This window comes from Panthera tigris, chromosome C2 (genome assembly GCF_018350195.1).
Source record: "Panthera tigris isolate Pti1 chromosome C2, P.tigris_Pti1_mat1.1, whole genome shotgun sequence".
In the NCBI taxonomy this organism is placed as follows: Eukaryota; Metazoa; Chordata; class Mammalia; order Carnivora; family Felidae; genus Panthera; species Panthera tigris.
The window spans coordinates 38,368,404-38,393,572 of NC_056668.1; the positions used below are offsets into that span (position 1 = coordinate 38,368,404).

General features: G+C 33.2%; 1 protein-coding gene across 1 annotated transcript in view; it reads left to right on the forward strand.

The window, feature by feature from the left end:
- Positions 1 to 25,169, forward strand: part of CADM2 (cell adhesion molecule 2) — a 261,876-nt gene that overhangs the window by 151,048 nt on the left and 85,659 nt on the right. Inside the window, exon 7 of the mRNA XM_042999149.1 lies at positions 13,308 to 13,486. Coding sequence (XP_042855083.1) covers positions 13,308 to 13,486 — 179 coding nt within the window. The remainder of the gene's footprint in view (positions 1 to 13,307; positions 13,487 to 25,169) is intronic.

Sequence of the window (25,169 nt, forward strand, 5' to 3'; positions counted from 1 at the left end):
ACAGTTTGACAAAAAATATAAATGGCAAACAATGCCCCAAATTGTAGAAAATATGAATATTTACAAAAGTCTCTAATTAGAATAGGAAGAATCTGCCAGTAATTAATAATGGCTTTACTGCTCAACTCTTGCAAATTCAGAGTACCAGAAATATTTGGGATGTTTCAAGGAAAGAAGAAAGAAAAGAGAACCAAAATAAAAGTAGGAGAAGAGAACAGCAACCACTGTGACTTGTGACAAGCAGATGTCTCTGAAATGGTGTGCTATCACCATCTTCAACTTCATCACTAGCACTCAAGATCAGAGTATAGGGATGAACATTGTGAGGTGACTATATAAAAACAAGATTAAAAATATAATAGCTGTGCAGCTCTAGGACAAGGAGACAGGCCGTAGGAACTCTCACTGTGGGTCAGTGTTTTTCAAATTGCTGGTTGTGTCATAAGAATGAGTCATAAGATCAGTTAACAAATTGTTTTTGAAAGCCAAACATAAAATAGAAAATAATAGAATTACAAAGGTAAATACAGAGAAATAAAGAAGAAAAAGAAAAATAAAGAAAAAGTCACATTGCATTAAAAAGAGCAAGCTTTTATTTCCTGTATGTGTTTGTGCATTATGTAAGGTTATAAAATATATTTTTCAGTGGATCACACCTCAGAAGGCTTGAAAATAATTGTATTAACACCAACTGACATGCAGCTGAAGTCTAAATCACTTCAGTTCCTCTAAAACAATCAGTATACAAAAATGTATGTTCAGACTGAAGAGATCATAGCTCAAAAAAAAAAAAGCCACTAGAATGTGATGTTAAATAATGCAGATAAGTTTGATCTTTTGAGAAGGATTTCATTCAAATGATTAAAATATACTTTCAAAAATTTAAGTCTGAATTTCAGTTTTATTCAGCATTGCTTTATATGGAATATTTAATTCCCCAGCTACCAGATAAATGATCTGCATTTTACCTTTATCTTTCTAAGACCATTGGATTTAATATTAGAAAAGAAACAAGTCATGGAGCAGAAGCAGTTCTATAATAGTAACACAGTGTTTAACATAAGCATTACATCTTATAAGGTTAATTGGCATTATTTTTACAGTAGTACAAGTAATGGATTGTAAAGAAACTCTTATATGGAAAATAGGATCCCATCATTGTAATATAATGTACTCTGGAACTGAATGGGTTTTAGGCATCTGATTAAGATGCTTATAGATACATTGTATATGGCAACAAATTGTCCTTTTAATGTATGTTGATTAAGTGGTAGATTCTGAAAAACTTAGATTCTTAAATTCTTGATTTAAAAAAAAAAGGTGAAAATGTTCCAAAACCTAGCTTAGCCAAAGGAAGATTTCAGAAGTGGCTAAGTTTCAAATAAGTTGAAAAATATTTTCTTAAGCGTGGTCGTTTTTATATATATCATGGTGATTTTAAGCTTATTGTACATACACAGAGGAATTTATTATTGCTTAGATCAGGGAATGGATGTTTGCTCAAGATTTCTTGATCTTTTAACCAGGAATTAATATTTTGTATTTACCAAAGAAAAATGTTAAGTATAGATAAGGCATGGGTAATTGTTTTGCTTTAGCGCAAAGCCCTTGAGAGATTATCTTGAGCATTTGTCACAATCTTGAATATTTTTCCTTCAGTGCTAAAATCTGTCACTCCTTCAGGATCATAGCAATCTTATCTTTTCTAGAGATAATCTTTTATTTGTTGTGCCATAAATTGGCTGGAATTATACACAGTTTGCAGTGTGACTGCATTGTTTCTCAAAAGCGTTAAAATAATCATCAATGAACACTATCTTTTCAGTAAAAAGTGGTCCAGGATTTCATAGACAATCTCAAAAGGGCCATTATTTTCAAGTCTTCTAAAGAGCACTTCCCTCTTGCATGTAGGTTATTTTCTGTTTCAACTACAAGCTTTTAAATTTGGAGGCAAGAAGAGCTTTAAAAAAATAAAAAACAGAATCAAGTAGCATATGCTCAGATTAATCAGGATATAAGTCCTTTTCTTATTTGCTACTGAGGTTTCCAACATAAATGATGAATGTAACACTGATGTTATTGTCCTATCTAAATCTAATCTTTCATGTAATGAGACTTCTGCTTGACACTGTAGTCGTGTAATAGTTTATTTCAGGAATTTACATGAGTGAGTAGATAGATTCAGAATCAGAGTGTCAACCTGCAATTTAATGGAAGAAGTAGGCTTGAATTTTCCACTTCAAACTGACTTCATTTATTACTGCATTAAACACCTTTGACCCCGTCAGAAAGAAGTAGTTTTGGTGATATTTGAGTTAGGGGTTTCATTGTTGAACTTTTTAAACAGGAATCACTGAGATGCTCAAACTGCAAATAGAAAGAAAAAAAAACAAACAATACAATTCATTGCTTTTCTTAAAGAGAATTGTGCAGGTTAGGGAAATATCATATCTATGCTGAGCAAAGACTAACCTATAAAAATTATGATGATAAAGCATCTGATTGAAGAGCATGTCCACAAACCACTAAACACAAAAGAGCATGGAGATCAGTGAGAAAAAAAAAAGGCTAAGAAACTATTTAACAATTTTTCCCTCTCATACAAAACACACAAAGGCATACTTATTAAATAAGTCAGTACAAATAACTGCAAAAGCCTAGAAATACAATGGAAAATTATATATTTAAAAATGAAATTGTTTAAAATTTCTTTCATCTGTTTAATTTCTTCAAGCCTCTCCTTTTTTTCTTCACTTACTGTACTATTTCAGCCCTAAATATTTGAAATATGAGGGCAGAGCCAACTTAAATTATGATATTAGCTGTATCAAAATATAAATTTTGTAAAAATACATATTTTAAATATTATATTAAAAAGTTTTAGAAGGCAAAAAATGTATAGATCTAATCACATATTCTAAATAATATTCATAATGATACATATTTTCACAGATCAGAAAAGCAAACAAAGTTTGTAAATGCATCAAATACTCAAAGATACAGAAATAATATTTACTTTGACTTTAAATTTGTTTTTTTTAATAATATAAAATTGTTTTTCTCATTGCTTTTCATGCTTATTCTTGCATGATGACTTCAAGAATGGTATTTAAAAAAATAAACCATTTACCCTCTCCTCATTTTTTCTTCACCTTTTTTTGATGTTCTGATAAAGACAAAGAGAAACAGAAACATTTGTTTCATCATGCCTGGGAATTAACCAAATAAGCAAAATGGATGGGAAAAAAGAAAACAGAAATCTTGATAGCATTGAAGACTGGTTAAAGAGAGAAGTAGGTGGTAGAGAGGAATTGAGGATTAAAGGTAAATAGTGGATTCATTAGCTAGGATTGGAAGATTTGATGTGATGCTCAGTGAGCTGAGAAGATGGGAGGTTATGATTTAAATACTTGAGATTTTTCAGCCTCATAGTAGTGAAGTAATAAAGATGACTAAGTTTAGTGTGTGACCATGACTGAGGTTAGGCTAATAAAATAATTATCAAATATGAGGGGATGAGGAAACTGAGGGATCAAGGTATTGATGGGTTATAAACGTAAACGTTTAAGTCAGTGAGTTTTTGAGGAGATTCTTTCTTGTTTATATGACATTATTCTCTTTTGACTTCTCTCAGACCTCTTGGACTTCATTCTCTTTCTTTCTTCATCCTGTAAGTGAAAATATTCCACAATATTCAGTAATCTATCCTTTGGTTTTCCTGCTTGAGCTTGGCTCCAATAACTCTCTAAAATAAATCCAGTTCTGCCCTCAGCCCTGATTTCTAATTTCTCATTTCCTTATTGCTGAATAAAAATGTATTTCTTGATTTTCTTCTAGCACTTGAACTCAGCATATCCTAAAGTGAAATCATCAACTTTCCCTGTCTGCTATATCTCAATTTGTTTTTATCATGATTTATTTTTTGTTTGTCTATTTGTTTATTTGGCTGGTTGTTTGGCGGCATGTTGGTTTTACATTGTTATTTTTTTCTTATTTAGGACTGAGATTTCTCCTGTTACACAGACTGGGCACCATAAAGAGAGTAGCTCCTCTCTCTTCATTAACACCATACATTTTCTCATTCCAGAAAGTTGTGTTTACTTTCCCAAGAGCTATTCTATTATCTTCTGCTTTCCTTTACCACTCCAACTTTATGTAGGACATGGTTTTCACTCTTAAGGACTCTGTATATGGTCTCTTTATTGAACTTCGTTTTTCAGATATTTCACATTGCTATACTTAAAGGAAACTCTGATCAGGAATACTCACTTCTTAAAAGCCTTAGCATAGTACTTTTATTTTTCATAAAGCACAGATATTTTAGCCTTGCATCCAAAGCCAGGCTTGAGTTATGAGCTAAAAAATATACAGTTTTTTTTTTTTTGGTTCCCTCCTCCAACACATGTCTATAACCCAAATCTTTCTATTTCTTTGCTTTCCTACATTGTTCTTTTTATGACCAGAATGTTCCCTACCACATTTCATTCTCTTTCCCATATTAATGACAGCCACAGTCTTTTGGTCTGACACTAAAATAACACTTTTTTTTTTCATTTTCAGCTTTTGTCTTATAAACTTTGTCTTGGACTAAATTCCTTATAAGCATATTTGGTCCTGTTTTTTCATATCAATTTAATCTTGGCTTTTGATTTTATTACTCCCAATTCAGTTATCCTATTAAGTTACTTTAATTTTGCACCTTTATAATCTGCTACCTTAGCAAATGACAATATTCCTTATTATTAACCCTATTCTCTTCTCTTAGCACTTGTCATATTTAAATCCATATTTTTAACAATATGGCCTCTGGAGGGCAAGCTTCTTATCTTGGGTTCTGACTTCTCTTGAATCGGCATCATTCATTTCCATTATCCAAAATCCTACCACAATTAAAGGCACTAATCAAGGGGCACCTGGGTGGCTCAGTTGGTTAAGTGTCTAACTTCGGCTCAGGTCATGATCTCACGGTTTGTGGGTTCGAACCCCACATCGGGCTCTGTGCTGACAGCTTGCTCAGAGCCTGGATCCTGCTTTAAATTCAGTGTCTCCTCTCTGTGCCCCTTCCCTGCTGGTGCTCTGTCTCTTTCTGTCTCTCAAAAATAAATAAATGTGAAAAAAGTTTTTTTTAAAAAGACACTAATCAAGAGTTTTATCTTTTGTAAAGCCTGTTGTAATGTCCCTAATATAGGTATGATGAATCTTTATGTTTTATAACTCATTTATGTCACTTACCATGCCCTGCAAGTTTTATGGTTGATGATGATTGATGACATATATCTGATATAAACTACTAAAATGTAATATCACAGAGAGATGTTTATTTTTCTCATATCCCTCATAATTTCTGGTTCAAAAACTTAAACATATTTGTTTGTTGATAGTTGTTAGATATTAATTGTATAAACTCATGAAGTACCTAGTGAAGAATATATAGGCATACTTAAACAACAACAAAAAATCTTCATTGATCTCTTATCTGTTTTAAGATTATAAGAGTAGAACATTTTCTGGTAATTAAACTCATCAAGACTCATTGAAGACTACTTTAAATGACTCTGAAGTTTTGTTTTCCTTTGAACAAAACTGTGTCTATAAAGACAGACACATAAATATTTCATTGATTACATTTTGAAATGAACCTCAGCTGCGATAAGTAGAATATTCAAAGTTAACTTGGATAATATAAAAACTCCTTGATATTTTAAGAATTGCTTCCATAAAAAGTATAAAATCCATATTAGGAATGAAAAGAAAGCAAATTTCACCACAAATAAGTTTCCCAACAATCAAATCTGATGAAAAATTGTAGCTTGATGAATTCTCCAAGGTCCTAGATCAACATTTTACAATAATTAAGAATATGACTTTATATATATGTAGAGTGTTATTTACAAATCATTTGCAGAAATCTCTCATTTGATCTTCAATAACAAAATAATCTTTTGTATATCTTTAAACTTGAAGCAGTTAATGTAATAAATCGCTCAAAAGTAATCCCTTTCATTTTTTTCCTGTGTGGCAGCTACATCTTTTGCTTCCAATAGAGATCCATTACAAAATTATATTTTGAATTGGTCTCACAGCTCTAAGAAAAGCTACTCCTTGAACTTGCTTTGTATTTATATATTAAATTTTAGGAAAAGGAGTAAACAATACCAGCTACTAATTTTTTTCCTCTTCTCTTTTTTTTCTTCTACTTCACTTGGTTGGCAATGTTTGGGCTGTGGTTTGTGGATGCAACCTCCATGAACTCAATGAAGGTGTGCCCAGGCTAGATTCCCTGAGAATCCTTCTTCCCAGAGGCCCATAAATTTAAGTTTTTCAACTTGACCCAAATTTTAAAGTCACTTGTAAAGTTGAATTTAAATTCTCTCCCTCCATTTTTCTTTCTCTCCCTCCATTTTTCTAAAAATCTGATAGCAAAAACATAGTTTTATATATAGACACTTCAGTATAATTTCTTGATTTAAACGTTTGTGCTTAAAGCAGGAAAAGGGATCAAGACATTTATGTAACTTCTAGCATCTTCTTTCACTTTAGAGTAAAAATATCACAGGAGGGGCGCCTAGGTGGTTCAGTTGGTTAAGCATCCGACTTCGGCCCAGGTCATGATCTCGTGGTCCGTGAGTTCGAGCCCCGCGTTGGGCTCTGTGCTGACCACTCAGAGCCTGGAGCCTGTTTCAGATTCTGTGTCTCTGTCTCTCTCTCACTCTCCCCCATTCATGCTCTGTCTCTCTCTGTCTCAAAAATAAATAAACGTTAAAAAAAATTTTAAAAAAATCACAGGAAATAGAGGAGTAGTGGCCTTAAAAAAAATCTTCCTAGTATTAAATCTTCAATCACATCGTCTACCACCAGGGAATTTTAAACTGAAATAAAGGCAGTAGTCACCCTCATGTGCCATACAACTATAAGTACATAAGTATATGAGGCACCAAGTTATTAACTATGATTCCTTGATTTGTCTTATATGAAAGAAATGTAAGATACATGTATTTGTAAGTGTCTTTCTTTCCTTTTGAACTTTGAGCCAGAACAAGATGTTGACTTGGATACTATTACAGTGACTTATTTTTTTTCTTTCACTTAGGAAAAGTAAGTTTCATTTTCATAAGACTTATTTTAGTGTTAGATCCCAACATGTACTGTGCTTATGAAGGAAAAGACTCTGCAGAGCTCAAAGGGGATAGAACCATTTGGGGAAAGGAAGATACTGGAGGGTATATCCATTTCCCACTTTGGAAGACCTTTTACTGTTGTCTACTTCTATCAAGATACCTGGAGAATTATTTTTTAGAGATCTGCATTATGACACTTGCTTTTCGGTAACTGAATTGCTTATTCTTATTCTTCGCAAGCCTGAGCCTAAAAGAGGATGAGAGCTAAGAAGGCAAAGCAAGATTCCATTGCCATCAATACCTAGGGAGTAATGATCCCATATGCAGTTGGAAGAATCAGAAGGACTATGCCTATGGTATAACTGTATAGAATAAAAGCTCCAAAAAACAAATTAAAAATTACAGTGGAAATGAGTACTCAGTGGAACTTGTATCCAGTTCAAGATCTTAAATAGACTGCTAGATTAGTCTTCTAACACTGATTTATAAATAAGGAGTTATTCAAGATGTCAGAGAATCTATTATTAGATATCTAGAAAACAAAACACTAAGTTAATTTTTTTAATCTGTTAAGGTAAAACAACTCTACCAAGACTTTAGAAAGTAAGAGAATGAATGCACAAGCGTGTTTAGTTTCTCCTTTCACTTTTGTTGTTGTGGTGCTGGTTGTTGTTATTGTTGTTTTTTTCTGTCATTGTATGAAGAAACTGCTGCAAAATGTCATTAGGTGCATAAGGAAGGGAAAAAAAAAACACATCTCTTTAGCCCTATAGATATGGTAGACAGGATCATAAATCAAATGTTATCTCCTACAGAAGATTTCCAAATTCTAATATCAGGGCTTTTTAAGGGGAAACTGAATTGACTATATTAATGTTCTCACTATGGAGTTATATAGTGTTATCTCATGCTTGGTGCAGTGTCACTGTCCTGTTACTCCTGGTGTCTGGCTCCTACTCTTTTTCAGCCTTATCACATAGAAACTGTAGACTGGAACCACTTTTTAAATGATCTCCTTTGGTTGCCTGAGCAGCAGGGAAGATTGTTATTCATTTGCAGCAAGAAACTCAATCATTTCTGGGTTCCAATTAGAGAAAGCCTAGGGGCCCTCTTTATTAAGATGAAACACAAATTGTATCAAGACTTGCTAAACCACTTAATATTTTTATGGTGATATTAAGAAGCTTGAACATTTTAAGTACTAATTGGAATATGTGTAGGGTATGTTTAATCGATGTATAAACTCTAACCTCCATTTCATTAAAATTGCGTCTTATGGTGCTTTTTTTTTTGCCACCTTGAAGATTTACTATACAGAGTAGGATCAAGAATCCTGCAATGTTCAGTGTCAGCAGTGACTTAACACTGCTAAAATCTTCTTTTAACCATTTATACAGGTGCTTTTTCATTATTTTCTAAAAAAAGAAAATTATCTTTTTAGAAAATATTTTTTAATATAGACTGACAACTTAAGTGTTGATCTAGAGCTTTGACTTCATTTCTATGTACACAATGTAAAAATAAATATCTAAATTTAATTATATGATTACAGGGCCATATGCTTTAAGATGTAAATGAAATCTCGTAAGCAGAAGCAGAGAAAAATTATGACAGGTTGGATTTGAGGGGTATAATTTTGATTGTATGGAAATGTATAGATATATACATTTAATTATGTCTGTGTATGTTTAAAAATTCTAACTTACACATCAAAGAAGTATTGCCTCTTAATAAAATACTTCCATTGAGTAGCATTTTCAGGATGAATGTTTTCAAATTCTAATTATCCTTAATATAACTTATTTTAATGTTGGGCTTATGTAGCTTTGTAGAAAAGACATACCTTCTAATATTTCTATTATATGCAGTAAGTCATAGTTTTATTGTGCCAGTTTTGCCTCCTTAAAAGGTACAATATTACCCAGGGTATCAGTTTTTGTTTTGTTTTTTTTAAGTTTATTTACTTTGAAAGAGAGAGCTCCTTTGTGAGCAGGGGAGGGCAGAGAAAGGGAGAGAGAGAATCCCAAGCATGTTCCAGGTTGTCAATGCAGAGCCCAACTTGGGGCTCGATCCCATGAACTGTGAGATCATGACCTGAGTTGAAATCAAGAGTAGGTCCCTTAACCGACTGAGACATTCAGGTGCCCCCAGGCTATCAATTTTAAAATAAGAATTAGTAAATTCAAAGATCAACTAGCAGATGTGGGATACATGGAGCAAGTTGAGAAATATTAGTGGTTTGGGTTTTATTAAAGATACTATGAGAGTGAGTTGTCTATATAATTGGATGATATAAATAATTGTATTTTTTCAATATTTTTGGATAACTAGTTTTTGGTTTATTTGTTTTCCCTAAAATGCCTCTTCAGAAGTCTCACAGGCACAGCCCTGATCATCTTGTTTTCTCTCTGTTGTCTCCCCAAGTGCTTTTACTGCTTAAACTAAATGATTCTTTCATCACATTGCTGATCTACTTGTTTTGATACTATTTCCCGTAGCTTTTATTACTTGGTTTGTAACTTTTATCACTTCTACAGCATTTTGTCAGAAAAATACATAACCTTTGTCTTGGTAAAGGTGTTATAGTTGTAGGCATCACTTATCAAGATAGATGTCTTAATCGTATTCATAATAACAAAATGGAGTAAATGTTTTCACCAAAATAAATAAATAATTAAAGCTGTTTCAAAATAATTTCTGATAATGTGATAAAATCATGTTTAAATAGAATATTTGTCATAAGTACCAGGAAAATATTCATCATGTTAGAAAGCAAGAGGTAGCGGACAAAGCATTGACTACAGAGTCAGACCAGGGTTTGGATACATCTCTGGTGCATATTCTTGCATGCATTAAATTAAAAAAATTGTATCAAAGTGTTATTGGGAGAAGTATAGAACATATTAATAACATATCTAGGATAGCTACCATTATCAATACATGGTGGTAGGTATTATTAACTGTTCCTATAATTGATAATTACATAAGTATGTAAAATATTTGAAGATAGAAGTCCATGTTTCATTTATTCTTTCTTCCCTAAAAGCAGGTTTTGAGATGGTAATTCTTTGCAATAATTTAATTAAAAGAGAACTATCAGTTTCTATAAGTTCCTAAAATCTTTTGTTAGATTCTACATATAAGTATGATCATACTTTGTCTCACTATTTCACTTAGCCTAATGCCATCAAGGTGCATCCATGTTGTCTCAAGAAAGTAGGATTTCCTTTTTTTTAATGGCTGAATAATATTCCGTTATATTTGGAATATATTTTCTTTATCCATTCACCCATTGATGGACACATAGGTTATTTCCATGTCTTGGCTATTGTAAACAATGGTGCAATGAACATAGTGTGAAGATATCTTTTTGAGATAGTGATTTTGTTTCCATTGGATATTTACTCAAAAGTGGAATTTCTGGATCAACTGGTAGTTCTATTTTTAATATTTTGAGGAACTTCAATGCTGTTTTCCGTACTGGCTGCACCAATTTATATTCCCACCAACAGTGTGCAAGGGTTCTTTTTTCTCTACATCTTCTCTAACCTTTCTTATTTCTAGACTTTTTGATAATAGGTATTCTAACAAGTATGAGGTGATATTGCATTATGGTTTTGATTTGCGTTTATCCAATGATTAATGATGTGGAACATAGTTTTACGTAATTATTGGCCATTTGTATGTCTTCTTTGAAAGAATGTTTATTCAATTGCACTGCCAATTTTTTTAATTAGGCCATTTTTTTGCTACTGAGTTGTATAAATTCCTTATGTATTTTGGATACTTACTCTTTTAGCAGATATAAGATTTGCAAATATTTTCTCCCATTCTTTAGATTGCCTTTCCATTTCATTAATGGTTTCCATTTTGTGCAGAAGCTTTTTCTTTATATTTTTTTAAGTTTTTATCTAAATTCCAGTTAGCAAACATACAGTATTATATTAGTTTCAGGTGTACAATATAGTGATTCAACACTTCCATGCAACACCTGGTGCTCCTTAATTCCCATCACCTAATTTACCCATCCCCCCAGTAACCATCAATTTGTGCTCTAGAGTTAAAAGTCTGTCTCTTGATTTGCCTCCCTCTTTTTTCCCCTTTGTTCATTTTTCTTTCTTAAATTCCACATATGAATTAAGTCATATGGTATTTGTCTTTCTCTGACTTGCTTTACTTAACATAATGTCTCTAGCTCCATCCATTTTGCAAATGGCAAGATTTCATCCTTTTTGATGGCTGAGTAATATTCCATTGTGTATATATATCACATCTCCTTTATCCATTCATCTGTTGGTGGGCATTTGTGCTGTTTCCATAATTTGGCTATTGCAGATAAAGCAGAAATAAACATCAGGGGTACACATGCAGAAGTTTTTAGTTTGCCATAGTCCCATTTGTTTATTTTTCTTTTTGTTGCCTTTGCTCTTGTTGTCATCCAAAAGATAATTGTCAATACCAATATCAAGAAAACTTTCCCTAATTTTTTCCCTAGAAGTTTTAGTTTCAGAACGTAAGTTCAAACTTTGATCCATTTTGAGTTGATTATTGTGTAAGGTAGACACTCAGGATCCAGTTTCATTCCTTTGCATGTGGCTGTCCAGTTTTCCCAGCACCCTTTGTTGAAGAGACTGTCATTTCTTCATTGCATATTCTTGCTGCCTTTTTCAAAAAGTCGTTGGCCATATATGTGTGAGGTTATTTCTGGACACCCTAATTTGTTCCATTTACCTATATGTCTGCATTTATGCCAATATCATACTGTTTTAATTACTGTAGCTTTTTAATATAGTTTGAAATCAGAAAGTGTGATGCCTCCAACATTTTTCTTCTTTAAGATTGCTTGCCTATTCAGGGCTTTTTGTGGTTCCATAGACATTTTAGGATTGTTTTATTTCTGTTAAAAATGCCATTGGAATTTTGATAGGGACTGCTTTGAATCTGAAGATCACTTTAGTAGTGTGGAAAATTAAAATTAATTGTTCTGATCAATGAACATGGGTTATCTTTCCATATGTATGTGTTCTCTCTAATTTCTTTTATCGATGTCTTATACCTTTTAGTGTACAGATTTTTTACTTCCTTAAATTTTTCCTAAATATTTTATTCTTTTTGATGCAATTATAAATAGGACAGTTTTCTTAACTTCTTTCTGATAGTTCATTGTTAATATATAGAAATATAATTGATTTTGTATATTGATTGTGTATACTGTAACTTTACTAAATTCATTTATTAGTTTTAACAGTTATCAGTGAAGTCTTTGAGGTTTTCTTAATATCATGTCATCAGCAAAAAAAGGCAATTTTACTTCTTCCTTTCCTATTTCTATGCCTTTATTTTTTTTCCCCACTTAATTGTTCTGACTAGGACTTCCAATTCAATGTCAAATAAAAGTGGCCAGAGACGGGGGGATAGGGTAGTGGGTAAAAGTGGTCAAAGGTACAAACTCCCAGTTATAAGATAAATAAGTTCTGGGAGTATAATGTACAGCATGTTGGCTATAATTAACAATATTGTATTTTCTATTTGAATGTTGCTCAAGAGTAGCTATTTAAAGTTCTCATCACAGGAAAAAATATAACTATGTGAGGTGATGGATGTTAAGTACGGCTATTGTAATTATTTTGCATTATATACATATATCAAATCCTTCTGTTGTACACTTTAATACAGTGTTAGATATCAATTGTATCTCAATAAAACTAGGAGAATAAAAGAGAGAACTTCCAGAAAAAGCCTACAGGGGGATGAGAAAGGCAGGGAACGGAAGTAGGAGAAGCTTCAGGTGGTCTTAGGCAATTTGTGTCACAGTGGTAGCCCCAGGTGCAAAAGCATAATTGTACTTCTGGAAACGGCTTCTCCAGTAACCGCAGGATAGTCCTCCAGAAATTAGTAGGTATGAGCCATCAGCATCAGGATCAGGACCACAGGACGCTAAAATGACTCTACAAGTTAATTCCTTCATACGTGTCTGCTTAGCTAAACAGAATAAAATTAAATTATATCTACCATATCTCCAGATATTCTCTGTGAGAGGATGGTGGTTGTTTGGTACCTTACAGAAGTTAGCATATGGATATGCACAGAATCGTTGTTAAATATTTAAAAATTGCTTGATTTAGTTAATTTACGCAGTATGAAAACTTTCTCATTTTTCCTTTCTATATGCATATTTAAATCTAATAGGCCAGAACCTGTTTTGTGGACAAAGGATGGTGGAGAATTGCCAGATCCTGACCGAATGGTTGTGAGTGGTAGGGAGCTAAACATTCTTTTCCTGAACAAAACGGATAATGGTACATATCGATGTGAAGCCACAAACACCATTGGCCAAAGCAGCGCAGAGTATGTTCTCATTGTACACGGTGAGTACTTTTTTGACATCGTTATATGAGAAAAAAATGAATGACCTGAAAGACTTTAAATTTATCACAATCTTTAGAATATTAAACAAAAATTTAAACGGGTTTTCTTTTTCTTTCAGGACTTTTCATAAAAGATTCACAATTAACGTGTTCCAAGTCAAAGTAATAAAATAAAATTACATCATACACTAAAAATAAAAATTAATTTTGTAAAAGGTTTTCTTTATTACAAATATATAAGTTTTGGTGGTGATGAGTAAATAATAGTGGTTTTCTTTAAATTTTACAAATAAATGCTTTTAGTTATAAATCACAATCATGAAAGCTATATTTACCTTAAGTTAATTTTGGTTGTATTATCATAAAAATATATACTTTGCTATCACAATAACTGGTTTCATAAAGAATGACAGCATGTTACTGAAATGTAGCAAAGACAGAGGTGTGCAGTACTGATAATTACACTAATTTCTTATGAACAATGATTTGAAATACCCACATATATTTTTTCTTCACTGAACTAATCTCACAATTTGAGTAAACATAACAAAATGCCAGAAACAAATATCAATACCCAAGATTAAGAGAATCTCTGTTTTTCCAAACCTCCAAAAGCCACAATTATTGTCTATGAGATAGCTTTAACATATTGCTGGATAGAGATGAACTTTTATGAGGTTGATAACTAATGCTATAGACAAAATTAGTCAAGTTTCTTTATTGCAAGACTTCTCAGAGTTTATTAAATATGTCAGGGTATATTGTGAATTTCTAAGGGAAAGAAGCATTAGATAATGGAAGGATATAAGGTATATTTCCCCATGAAAACCTTTCAGAAGACTAGTTTTGTGTCTTACACAATATTAAAGTATTCCAGATGAGTGTTGTATAAAGCATGATGCTGTAATAAATCCAGTATAGCTTAAAAATCATGGAGAGAGGTTGTTTATTTAATATTTTTCCCATGAATCTAATTATAAAATATTATACGAAACATGAATTAGTTCTCTACCTTTCCAAAAAAGAATTTTGGGGGTAAAGTCTTATTCTTTGTGAAGGGATTGTATTTTAGGAAAAAAAAATTAATCTAGTTTGTGTTTTTTCCCCAGAGATTTATTTTGTTATGATGCAGACCAAAACTGGGGAAAAATAATATATTGAATCAATATACAAATTTAATATTTCCAAAGTACTTTGGTGTAGGCAGTCTCTCACTTCTTAATAGCACTTTGGTTATTGAAGGCAGAATAAGGCTTGCAGTAAATAGACTGTCCACATATGAACTATTTAAAGATAGAGCTGAGAGGTTGATTTCTACCATCCTATGAATTGTGCAGATTACAACTTTGGGGAAAGATCAGCCTAATCAAATTAGAGTCATAAACTGGAATTAAACGTGGTAACCCCCTGCAGACACACCCTGTCAGGCTGACTGCCAGAGAGAATGTCACAACCACTGGGTCCACTGGGTGTGTCAAGAAGATAAGTGAGATCCTTGAAGCAGGACCCAGGAGTAGTTTTCAGTTCATGCTGACCTGTATGTTTAGATCATGCAGTCATGGGAGTGTAGTCCAATTCACTCCTAACTTTCTAAGAGCTTCTCACTAACAGTTTTTGGGAACCTGGGGGCATGTTGTATAGCATGTCACATTGTGTCGAAAGCAATGTGACATAAAAAATATAAAGAATTAGAAGGGAAGTGACAGACAAAATTACATACTTAGATGAAAAGTATGTCATTCTTTTTTTTTCTTTTTTTTTTTTTTTTTTTGTAAGTAATTCAAGTGGAGCAAATGCATATGTTTTCCCAGTGTTTGCAAGCTAGCCAACAGCATGATTTCCTAAGTAGCCAAGCTACCTTTAGGTATTTGGCAGTTGACATATTTCTAATAAATACTTCTCTAACCACTTTGTAAGAAGTCATTTCTGGCTTTGCTTTTTGAACTACAATTCATCAAAAGCACCCCATGGATTAATGTTATTCATGCTGCTAGATAAATGCTGTGAAGTTCAACAGTAGTTTACCTAGGATTATTGACATGCGTAATGAGAGGCTCGATGAAACAGTGAAGCCATATTACACTGTGTTTAAAAAGGGCTCCAATTGGGTTCATTACAAAATAAAGTTGTGTTTTTTTTTTTACCCTTTGCACACAGGGTATAATGTTTCATTAGTCACTGGTTGTATAAATATAAAAAGCTACTCTCTTCTGTTAATGGTTTGGCTGTTTCAAAACCCTACTAAATGATGAAATTTGAGTGGCATTTCGATCTATAATGAATGCTGTATGCATTTCGGAATGGAGTGATAAGTGATCATTTGTGAGAACATTACCCTTTTATCTTTTACACCGAGGTTGATTTTACATTAGCTGTGATAATTTAATATAGCTCTAGCACAGAAGGGCCTTTCATGAGCTGAGACTGTGTCTTTGACTCTACCACAGTTGCCTAGGTTCTATTGATTTTTAACTTGATGGAGGTCTGAACACTTTCCTGTGAAATCATCTGCTATCTAGATGCCATCCTAATGGTTAGATTTTATTCTTTGGGTGTCAATGGAAGTACATTATTTAAATGTTGTCACATTTAGTTGTTAACAGCGCTGACATTTTGTGTTATGGTCACTGGAGGGCTTTTCTCCCCTTCTCCTAATTACACCTTTACAAATTTTAGCTTTAGAACTACAGATGGTAATTTGAAACTGCCAGTCTAAAATTCACCCTTAGTGAAGGTCTAACAAAATTTAGCATACAAATACTTGCAGGATAAAACACTATATTTATGAAATATTTGTATTGTGCAGGTTCCATTGGGAAATAAGGTACCATTTTTCACTTAACAAGCTCAGCAATGGAAAAATCTAGCTGCTAATTTGGTAGCCTCAGTTATTGTATTAATTCATGTGAACAGAATAGGGTTTTTTTCCTTGCTTTTTGCTTTTGCATAAAAATATTGAAGTCATTCTTATGTTTTCATTGGTACCATGCTATTTATTTATTTAGGGAGGCTGATTATTTCCATGTTAATGGTGTTTAAACATGCTGTTGCATTGCTGTTTTTACTATTTGGAGAAGTCAGATGAAAAGAAAAATTCTTTCACCAAATAAATCTTTAACATTTATCTACCGAATACAAAAGCACTATAGGTGAACAGAACTCAAGAAGTTTAGAATTGAATATCGAAGATAAGTTAAGCTTTCAAGTAGATATAATATCATAATAAAGGAACTAGAGGAGTATGGACTTACAATGATGTAGCTGTTCAGAGTCTTTGAAAGTATGGTCCAAGTATCTGGACTAAAAAAAAAAATAGTAACAGAGCACTTCTGAATTATTAAAAGACAAATGGTATACATCATTAATGGAAGTACCCAACACAGGGCCAGGTGCATAGATATGCAATAAATCAAACAATTCTTATCATGTTACTAGTAGCCTTATGATACCAAAAGACATCTCGATCTAATGCTCTAGTAAAAAACTTCGCCAAGAGTTGCATACAATTTAGTGCCCACAGTCTTCCCTGTATGGTACCCAGAGCGTGAATTAGGTTATCTAAGAACAAGACAATTGTAAATTCTTGCTAAATAAGCGGTAGAGAATATCTTGAAGAGAGTGCAGGAGAAAAGTTATAATTACTTCTTTGTCTAACGCAGCATCAAGTTCAGAGGGTTTAGATACAGTATCTTCTCCCCAAGAAAAGAGCTCCCAGATGCACATCCTTCAAGTAGAGAGAACATGGAAGATGCTATTTTATCACACAAGGAATGGCTGCAGAGAATTACAGATGACCTTAGGCTAATCTTATTTTGTGGATGGAGGCAACTGAAGTCCTTATATTTATTTGTCATCAATTGATGTGAAATATATGTTCTTTTGAAAGTGTCAGAAACATATAGCACCCAGGAAAACTTGAGAATGAATATGGAAAGTGAGAAACACAAATCAGTACACTTGCTTCATATCTTTAACTTCGTTCTCATCACCCAGTATCTTTCACCTCCCTTCACCCTCATGCTAGAGAAATTTGGAACCACTCCTCAAAATACAAATGGAAGAGGAACAGATGCTGGAACTCTTTGGTAACATCTGTACCTTCAAAACCCTCCCTAAGATTTGGAAAGAAATATAGCAATGAAGTAGAAAAGAAATAAGTATTTTATTTCTTCTTCTACAGTAGTGGCACTAACTATGGCAGGCCTAGACTGTAGGAGAGAGTAACATGGAGTCAGATTAGAATTTCAGTGGAGAACCCACTCCACTCAGAACCCAACTCAGCGTTGTCTCAGACAGTCATAACATAGTTGAGCACTATTCTAGAAAGGTTTGCATATTTCCCATCTCTCTTCAAACATATTCTTCCTATTACCATAAGAACCCTTATATGAGATTTAAAATTATTTTGCTACTGCTCTAATATTCCTTTACTTCATTATTTTTCTACTTGTGTGGATAAGCTTTTGAAACAATTCATTACTTCTTCATTATCGTAACTTACTATTCTTGTTGTGAGTGAAATTGCCCACGACACACCCTGCCATGTTTTTACTTTTATGTGTAGATATTTTGCCTTTGTAGCAAATTTTAGTTTTACAACCACATAAAAACTAGTAAAATCCTCCATAACTAGTATAATTATAGTAGAAAGTAAAAAATAATAAAAAGTTTCTTTATATTTCTGTAACGTCAATCAGTTTACTGACAGTCACTGACTTGATATCTCTAACATATCACTTGACAGTTACCGTTTGTTTTATGTATTTGATCATGTATCTGTTGAAATGAATACTGATGAAAAATATGATATTGATTTTTTATGTTTCCAGGATAATTTACCTCAGAAATAACACACACACACACACACACACACACACACACACACACACACACACAATAGGATCCATCACATTTTATTGTTAGTTAATAAGAACCATCATAAAAAGAGTGTTTCAGATTTTTAATAGAGAGAATATTACTTCTAGAAATATCTGTGTGTTTTAGTCTAGTGAAAGGTATCAAGCTATTAAATATGCCTTTTCAGCTTTTAAAAATCAATATAACTACTATTTTCATTTCACTCTGTTGTTATTATAAATAATAAATGTCAGAAATACTCAGAGACAGAGTTATACACACAAATATTGCATAGTCCTGCATTAAGCCAAGCACCTAGCTTTGTTGCATAGTTTAGACATATATCTTTTTCAGAGATTATACATAAGTATAGGCTCACTTTCAGTCCTCAGTGCTGAAATTTTCCCTTTCACTTGATTTGCTTACCATGGGAGAGAGACAAACGGAGTCATGGAGGGTAGGCTTTCTTTCACTTCAGCAAAAACCTCCAAGTCATCTATCACCTCCTTCAAAGTTTCGCTAGAGTGTAGAACATAAGTTCAGTTGCTTTAGGGTTATTAGTACCTGATCCTAAATTTAGCAAAATAGTTAATACATGTATAGGTGAGTGAGGTAATAATTATGAAACAGATTAGGGCTATCATAAACTAATACCTTAAACTTGTTTTTAAACTTCACTTACCATAAGAACTAAGCAAATATGATTATGATATGTACATTTCTTGTCTTGAAATATATGTTACACATATTCATGTCATGATTATCAATGATTTGAAAACTCTTGAGAACTTTCATCACATTAAAATGAAAAATGTACCTCTGTGCTTCCTAGTAAATATGTAGCTAAAAAGTTGGCAGTAACATGTACATTTACCATTACATTTATCTAGCAATGAAACATTTGGAAACATTGAGAGCGTTGCAAGACTACATGCCTTTTTTTTTTCCTCTTAGTTGTAGTGTTAGGCGAGGTGCAACAGATCACTGTGGAACTAAGAGAATGAGTTCATATGGGTAGGTGGCCAGGGAGAAAGAGAAGTCTGGATTATGGACAGATGCACAACCTAGTAAACATTAAAAAGGGATTCAGCTAAAATCTGTTCCCTCACATGGAAACAGACCTACCAGTTGGTAAATTAATTCTGTGTAGTCATAATGAGCATTTTTCCTTTGGAGAAGCTTTCTTTAGAAGTGTCAATGGGAAAATACACAGTGTGGGAAGAAAAGGAGAGAAAAGACATCCATATGGAGCAAAAAACAGTGCACTCGTGGAAGAGCCCTATGGTTGCTGCCTTCATCTCTGGTGGAGAGTTTGCAGACAGTAAGCTAGTTGGACAAGTCTTAAAACAGTGCCTTCTTTAATTGCTGAGATAAAACATCGGTTCTGGACATGAATACAGTAGTGGGAGCCTGTGGGAAAGGCACACCTCTGCATAAATATGCTGTTGAACTCTGCAGAGAGAAGTGGAATAGGATCAAATAGTGGAGACAGGAGCACTTTTGCATTATAAAACATTTTAAAAGTTGCATACGTGCAGGCATACATATCACCGTGTTGAGGTTTAATTCCATCTCTTTGTTTTAAGATGAGCATGAATTGTATAAAATGAGGTTTTACCTTCAGAGTAAAATTCCCGTTCAGAGATAGCACTCAACCATTCTGCAGTAAATGTTTCGATGATACCTACCTCGACCACTGGCTAAAATGTCCATGGGGAAAACCCTCATTCCTGCCTGAAGGGAGAGTCCATCGCCCAACAATTTCAGCATTGTAAATATCTTTTCTTACACTATTTATACATAATCTTTTCTATCAGTTGCAGTAAGGTAAACAGAAGAATAGAATCCATGACTCTCAGTCTTGCTAGATTTTTTATGTGGAAATAAGGTGAGTTTGTAGCTTTTCAAAGGTCTACAAAGCTCTTGCATTCAAGTGTATGCACACTAATTGGCAAATTCATTTAAGAATTCAAGCAATATTCAATGGCCCAATGACGAAAATTGAAGCATCTGTTTTCAGAAATAATGGCACACCTAACTAGAAGATACATATTTTTCATGAAACCTGCTTAGTATCTTCTTACAGTGTAATTTTTACTAACATTGTAACAACACATCATGTGCTTGTTCCAGAACCTAAGAACTATCCTTGACTCCACTTGAGGCTAATCTCCAATTCATCAGCAAGTTCTGATGACACTATTTCCAAACCATGTGTTCAGTATGTCCACTTGTCTCCATTATTCTCTCTAGCCTACACTATTGACTTCCATGTCTACAATCTCTTTCCCACACATATAAATGTTCTAAATACACATTCCTTCATATATTTCCCCTAAGTTTTTCCAAAGGCATTTCATCACACTTAGTGTAAAACCCAAATCCTTATTAACCTAGCTTACCAAACCATACACAATATGCTACTATCTACATACGTGACATCTCATTACTCTCTACACAATCACTTGTTTCTCTGGATCTCCTTCAACTCCTCTAAGACGTCGAGCTCAATCTCTTTTAAGGAAGTTTGCTTCTGCCCAGAATGCTTGTCCAGGAAGTACAAGGAATTCTGTCATGAACGCGGGTATTTGCAAGAGTGATTTCTTATCATTCAGATCTCAGATTAAATGAATCTTCCGAAAAAGGATATTTTTGTCCCACTCCAATCTAAAATAGCGCAAATCACACATCGCTTAATTTTAATTATCTGCAGGGCATTTATCATTATTTGGTATTTTAGCTGTGTATTTGTATATTTGATTGTATAAATGTGTATGTATACATATATGTATGCATTTATGTGTATATATATATGTGTATATATATATATATATATATATATATATATATACCTGTTTACATGAATATATTCTATATCCAACCAGTATATTATGACTTTCTTGAAAGCAGAGATCTTATGAGTCTCATTTATCTCTGTATCTCTAGCTTTTAGAACAATGCCTTCTAAATAGTAAGCAATCAGTAAATACTTCTCCAATGATTACATTTCTTTGTCTCTGTATATCTCTATCTTTGTCTCTCTCTCTTTTTCAACAGAAGAAACTTTAATAAAATGTGTATGAATGTATACATATATACATACACAAATGCCCATATTCACATATATGCATATGTGTGTGTCCATATATACTGCCTTGACTTCTGAGCAAAAATGGGGAAACTGATATTCATTCTTTGGTCACCCAAATCAAGACCTTTAGGTTTCATCTCTTATTAGGAAAAGAAGTGAGATCTAGAGATATATTTATTTGGCAATCCATATGTAAATGATGCCTTATACAGTTAAGCAGTGAATGAAACGAACAACTGTGTATAGAATAAATAATATCTTTAATAGAAATCCTAGAAATTAGAAGACTTATATAATTGACTTCACATGTCTGTTCATTTTTTTTTCAAAATTATGAGATTATTATGAGATTATTGCTTACTAACAATTGGATTTGTTTTCTTTGGAAATCTGTAACATCACTTATAAAGATAAGATTTATTTCTGGCCAAATATAAAGTGTTTTCTGAAAATCTATATCACAGTGCTATAGTACCTAATATTTTATTATTTCAGGAAATCTTTCTTGAGTATCTACTATGTACAAAGTGCTAGGCCAAGCACTGCAGAACCTATAATGAATAAATAAACACTCCCTATTATGCCTGGACTTCTCAGTAAAAATGAACAAAAGTGAAGTGTTTTCACCCCAATCCTTCACCATGATGCAACTTCAGAGATGTTTTTAGGATCCCTTCATTAATTGTAATATTCCAAGAGACGCATTCAGGAGAATATGAAATTCCATAGTTAGAAATACGTCAGTAAAATATTCACTTTCTTATTTAGAGCATGTCTTAGATGTAAATAACTTGGAGAAGGTTATCAGTTTGTATAACTAAATCCCATGTGGAAACCAGTTCATTTAATAATCTATTGTAAGATTAGGAAAGACCTTTCTTTATGTTAGAACTCTGAATATTAGGGGTACAGGTCAGGATCTAGATTTCTCCATCAGTGTGTTTCTACTAGATCACACTTCCCTTGTGTATTTTCAGATTTGATTTGAGTTTTTTCTTTAATGGATGACAGAACTATTCTCCAAAAAACAACCTTTCATCCTTACAGAGCTTAAAGTGTTTGACCAACTCATCTGATTCATTTTGGTAAAGTACTTTTAAGAAGGAGCTCACAGTATTGACATAGGTGGAGCTAAATAATGTGGGATCATCCACTTGAAAGGATTTTTCCTACTTTAGATTTTACTTTACTTTTGTAAGTTTGGAACTTGAAGAAGTATTTTTAAAGAAAAAATGCATATATTTTTTTTCAAATAACAGACTGATTTTATTCATAAACTTTCCTTGTAATTACATAGAACTGTTGGTTACCGCCTACAGTTGAAAATTGCAGTACTTTTCATTTTTTAAAAACAGCTTTTTTTTATTATAAAAGGATTCCATTTAGTATGTGAAGCCAGTGGAAGCTATCAGAAGGATGAAAAGGGATTCATTCAAATCTAATTTTTAAAAGGGCTCCTTTTTATGAAGCAGACGGGGTTACCATACAACTCTTGAGGAGGAAGTATGTACTGGCAAGTTGAGGCCTTGTCAACCTGGTGGTTGTCATTTAAGTAAGAGCCTTGGTGCTGTTATCCATTCTTATGCTATAATCCAAATAGGCTGCTACATGTAGCTGAACATAATGGGAACAGATAAACGCCCTTCTCTGCACAGGTGAAAAAGCAAATATAGTACATTTTTCCTCTTACAATTGCTTCCAATGGCAGTGCAATTATCAGTAAGAAGGTTAAGGATGCCTTATTATTTTTAAGGTTAGGAAATGTGGATAGCTTCTATCACAAAGATACTTCTTACCTTAATACTTCTAATATATGTTGAGTTCCGACTCTTCTGTATCTCCATTAATAATCCTTGGCTTGGACTCACTCTTGATTACCCTGGAACCACCCTGGGGAGTTAGTGACATAAAGCAGAAAGAAAGTAGACATATGGAGTCCAGACTAAATGGTAACAATTTTTCTCCCTATTGAACACTAGTCCTTAGAGAGAAACAAGCAGCTTGGGCTTCTGGGACTCTTTAGACTTAATTTTGCTTAGAAAATCCATTCTGAATGGGCCAGAATGCCATTTTTAAAAAGAGAAACTGCCACCAAACAAAACACGTTGACAAGTTAGAAATTATTGTACACTGCATTTGTAGAGAACAGAACATACCTTTAACCTGAAAAGCTCGTTATTGGAAAAAAGGTGCTGCACCACTCTTCAATTTATTGTATACAGTGCTTGTTGGAACTGATTTCATTTTAACAAGGTTATACAGGATCTGCTGTGCTCTAATAAGCTCCAGTAACAAAATGTGGTTGCATTTTGTTAAACTCCTTCATTAGGATGTGATTAAAAAGGGTACTTTTCTATTTTTTGAATTGGATGACATGATTTAGAGCTCTAACACATTTTAAAACATTGAAAAACTGCATGCAGAATATAAAATTCTTCAGTGTACTACATCTTAATTTTTTAAATAATCATTTGGACTTGAAGACTCTTAGCAGAAATTTCTAAAAACTATCTCACACATCGTATTAGGAAGGGAGAGGATTTTTTTTGCACTCACTAAGCATGAATAAGGCTCAATTACTGACTCATGTTATTAAAAATGATACTATTCCCTATTTACTGACATCGTTGTCATTATCACCAGTAGGAGTCTTATTTATAAAGCACCAGTCAAATTCAAAGCATAGAGCCAGGTACCTGAAGGAAGCACAGAGGTGTATCATAGATTCTGTTCTCTGTTATCTGTGTATATTCTGCATACTGTTTACTGTATTAATAAGAATTCAAATAATAGAGTGTATTAATATTATGTAAATTAGAAAAAAAATAGCATCACACATGTATTTTATTCTCCACTGGGGGAGACAAAGAGGGACATGGAGTTAGCGAGAGGCCCATAACTTTGGTTGTGCCTATAGTGGTGTGCCATGAACACAAACATTATTGTCATGGGGATCTTGATAAGAAAGTGAGGGAAGCACTATATAAACTCAAAAAGCATGATGGGTATTCAGAGAGAAAGGAAATCAGTTTATATTCAGTTGGTCAAGGAAGTCTTCACAGAGCAGGTCCAGATCAGGCAGGAACTTGGGAGTAGCATTTTACTAGGTATATCAAGAAAGGGATAGAGATGGGAAAATACTAGGGGGTTGAATCAGAGTAAACTTGTCCCAAGTTAAAATGATATTTTAAAAACCAAAGATATGTTGCCTTATGAGCCTATAGTTAATTATATATATAGCTAGTGTGTGTGTGTATATATATATATATATATATGTATACATGTATATATATATATATATACACACACACACACACACACACACACACACACACACATATATATATATATATATATATATATATATATATATGACAGTAACATAATATGTAACAAGCATGTGTAGAAAGAAGTATCTGCTAAGTGCCTTGAAAGTGCTTTGAAGGAAGATATTAACTGCAGAATTTGGAAATACTTTACAGATGAGGTCATATTTAAACTAAACTTAAAAGACAAGAAATGTAATGTTAGTGTCATATAACAGGATGTGGTTCTGAGAACATGGCGGCAAAGAGACCAGCAAGAGCTGAGTCTAGAATTTTGGGAAAAGACTTGTGTTGGGAGCAGATGTCTCCTTGTGTGCTGGACTTCCACTTTTTTGCTCACCTTAACTGGCCACTATGAAAAATAAAGAAGCCAGACATGAGGGCCCTGAGGAACTTTAGTCCCTGTTGT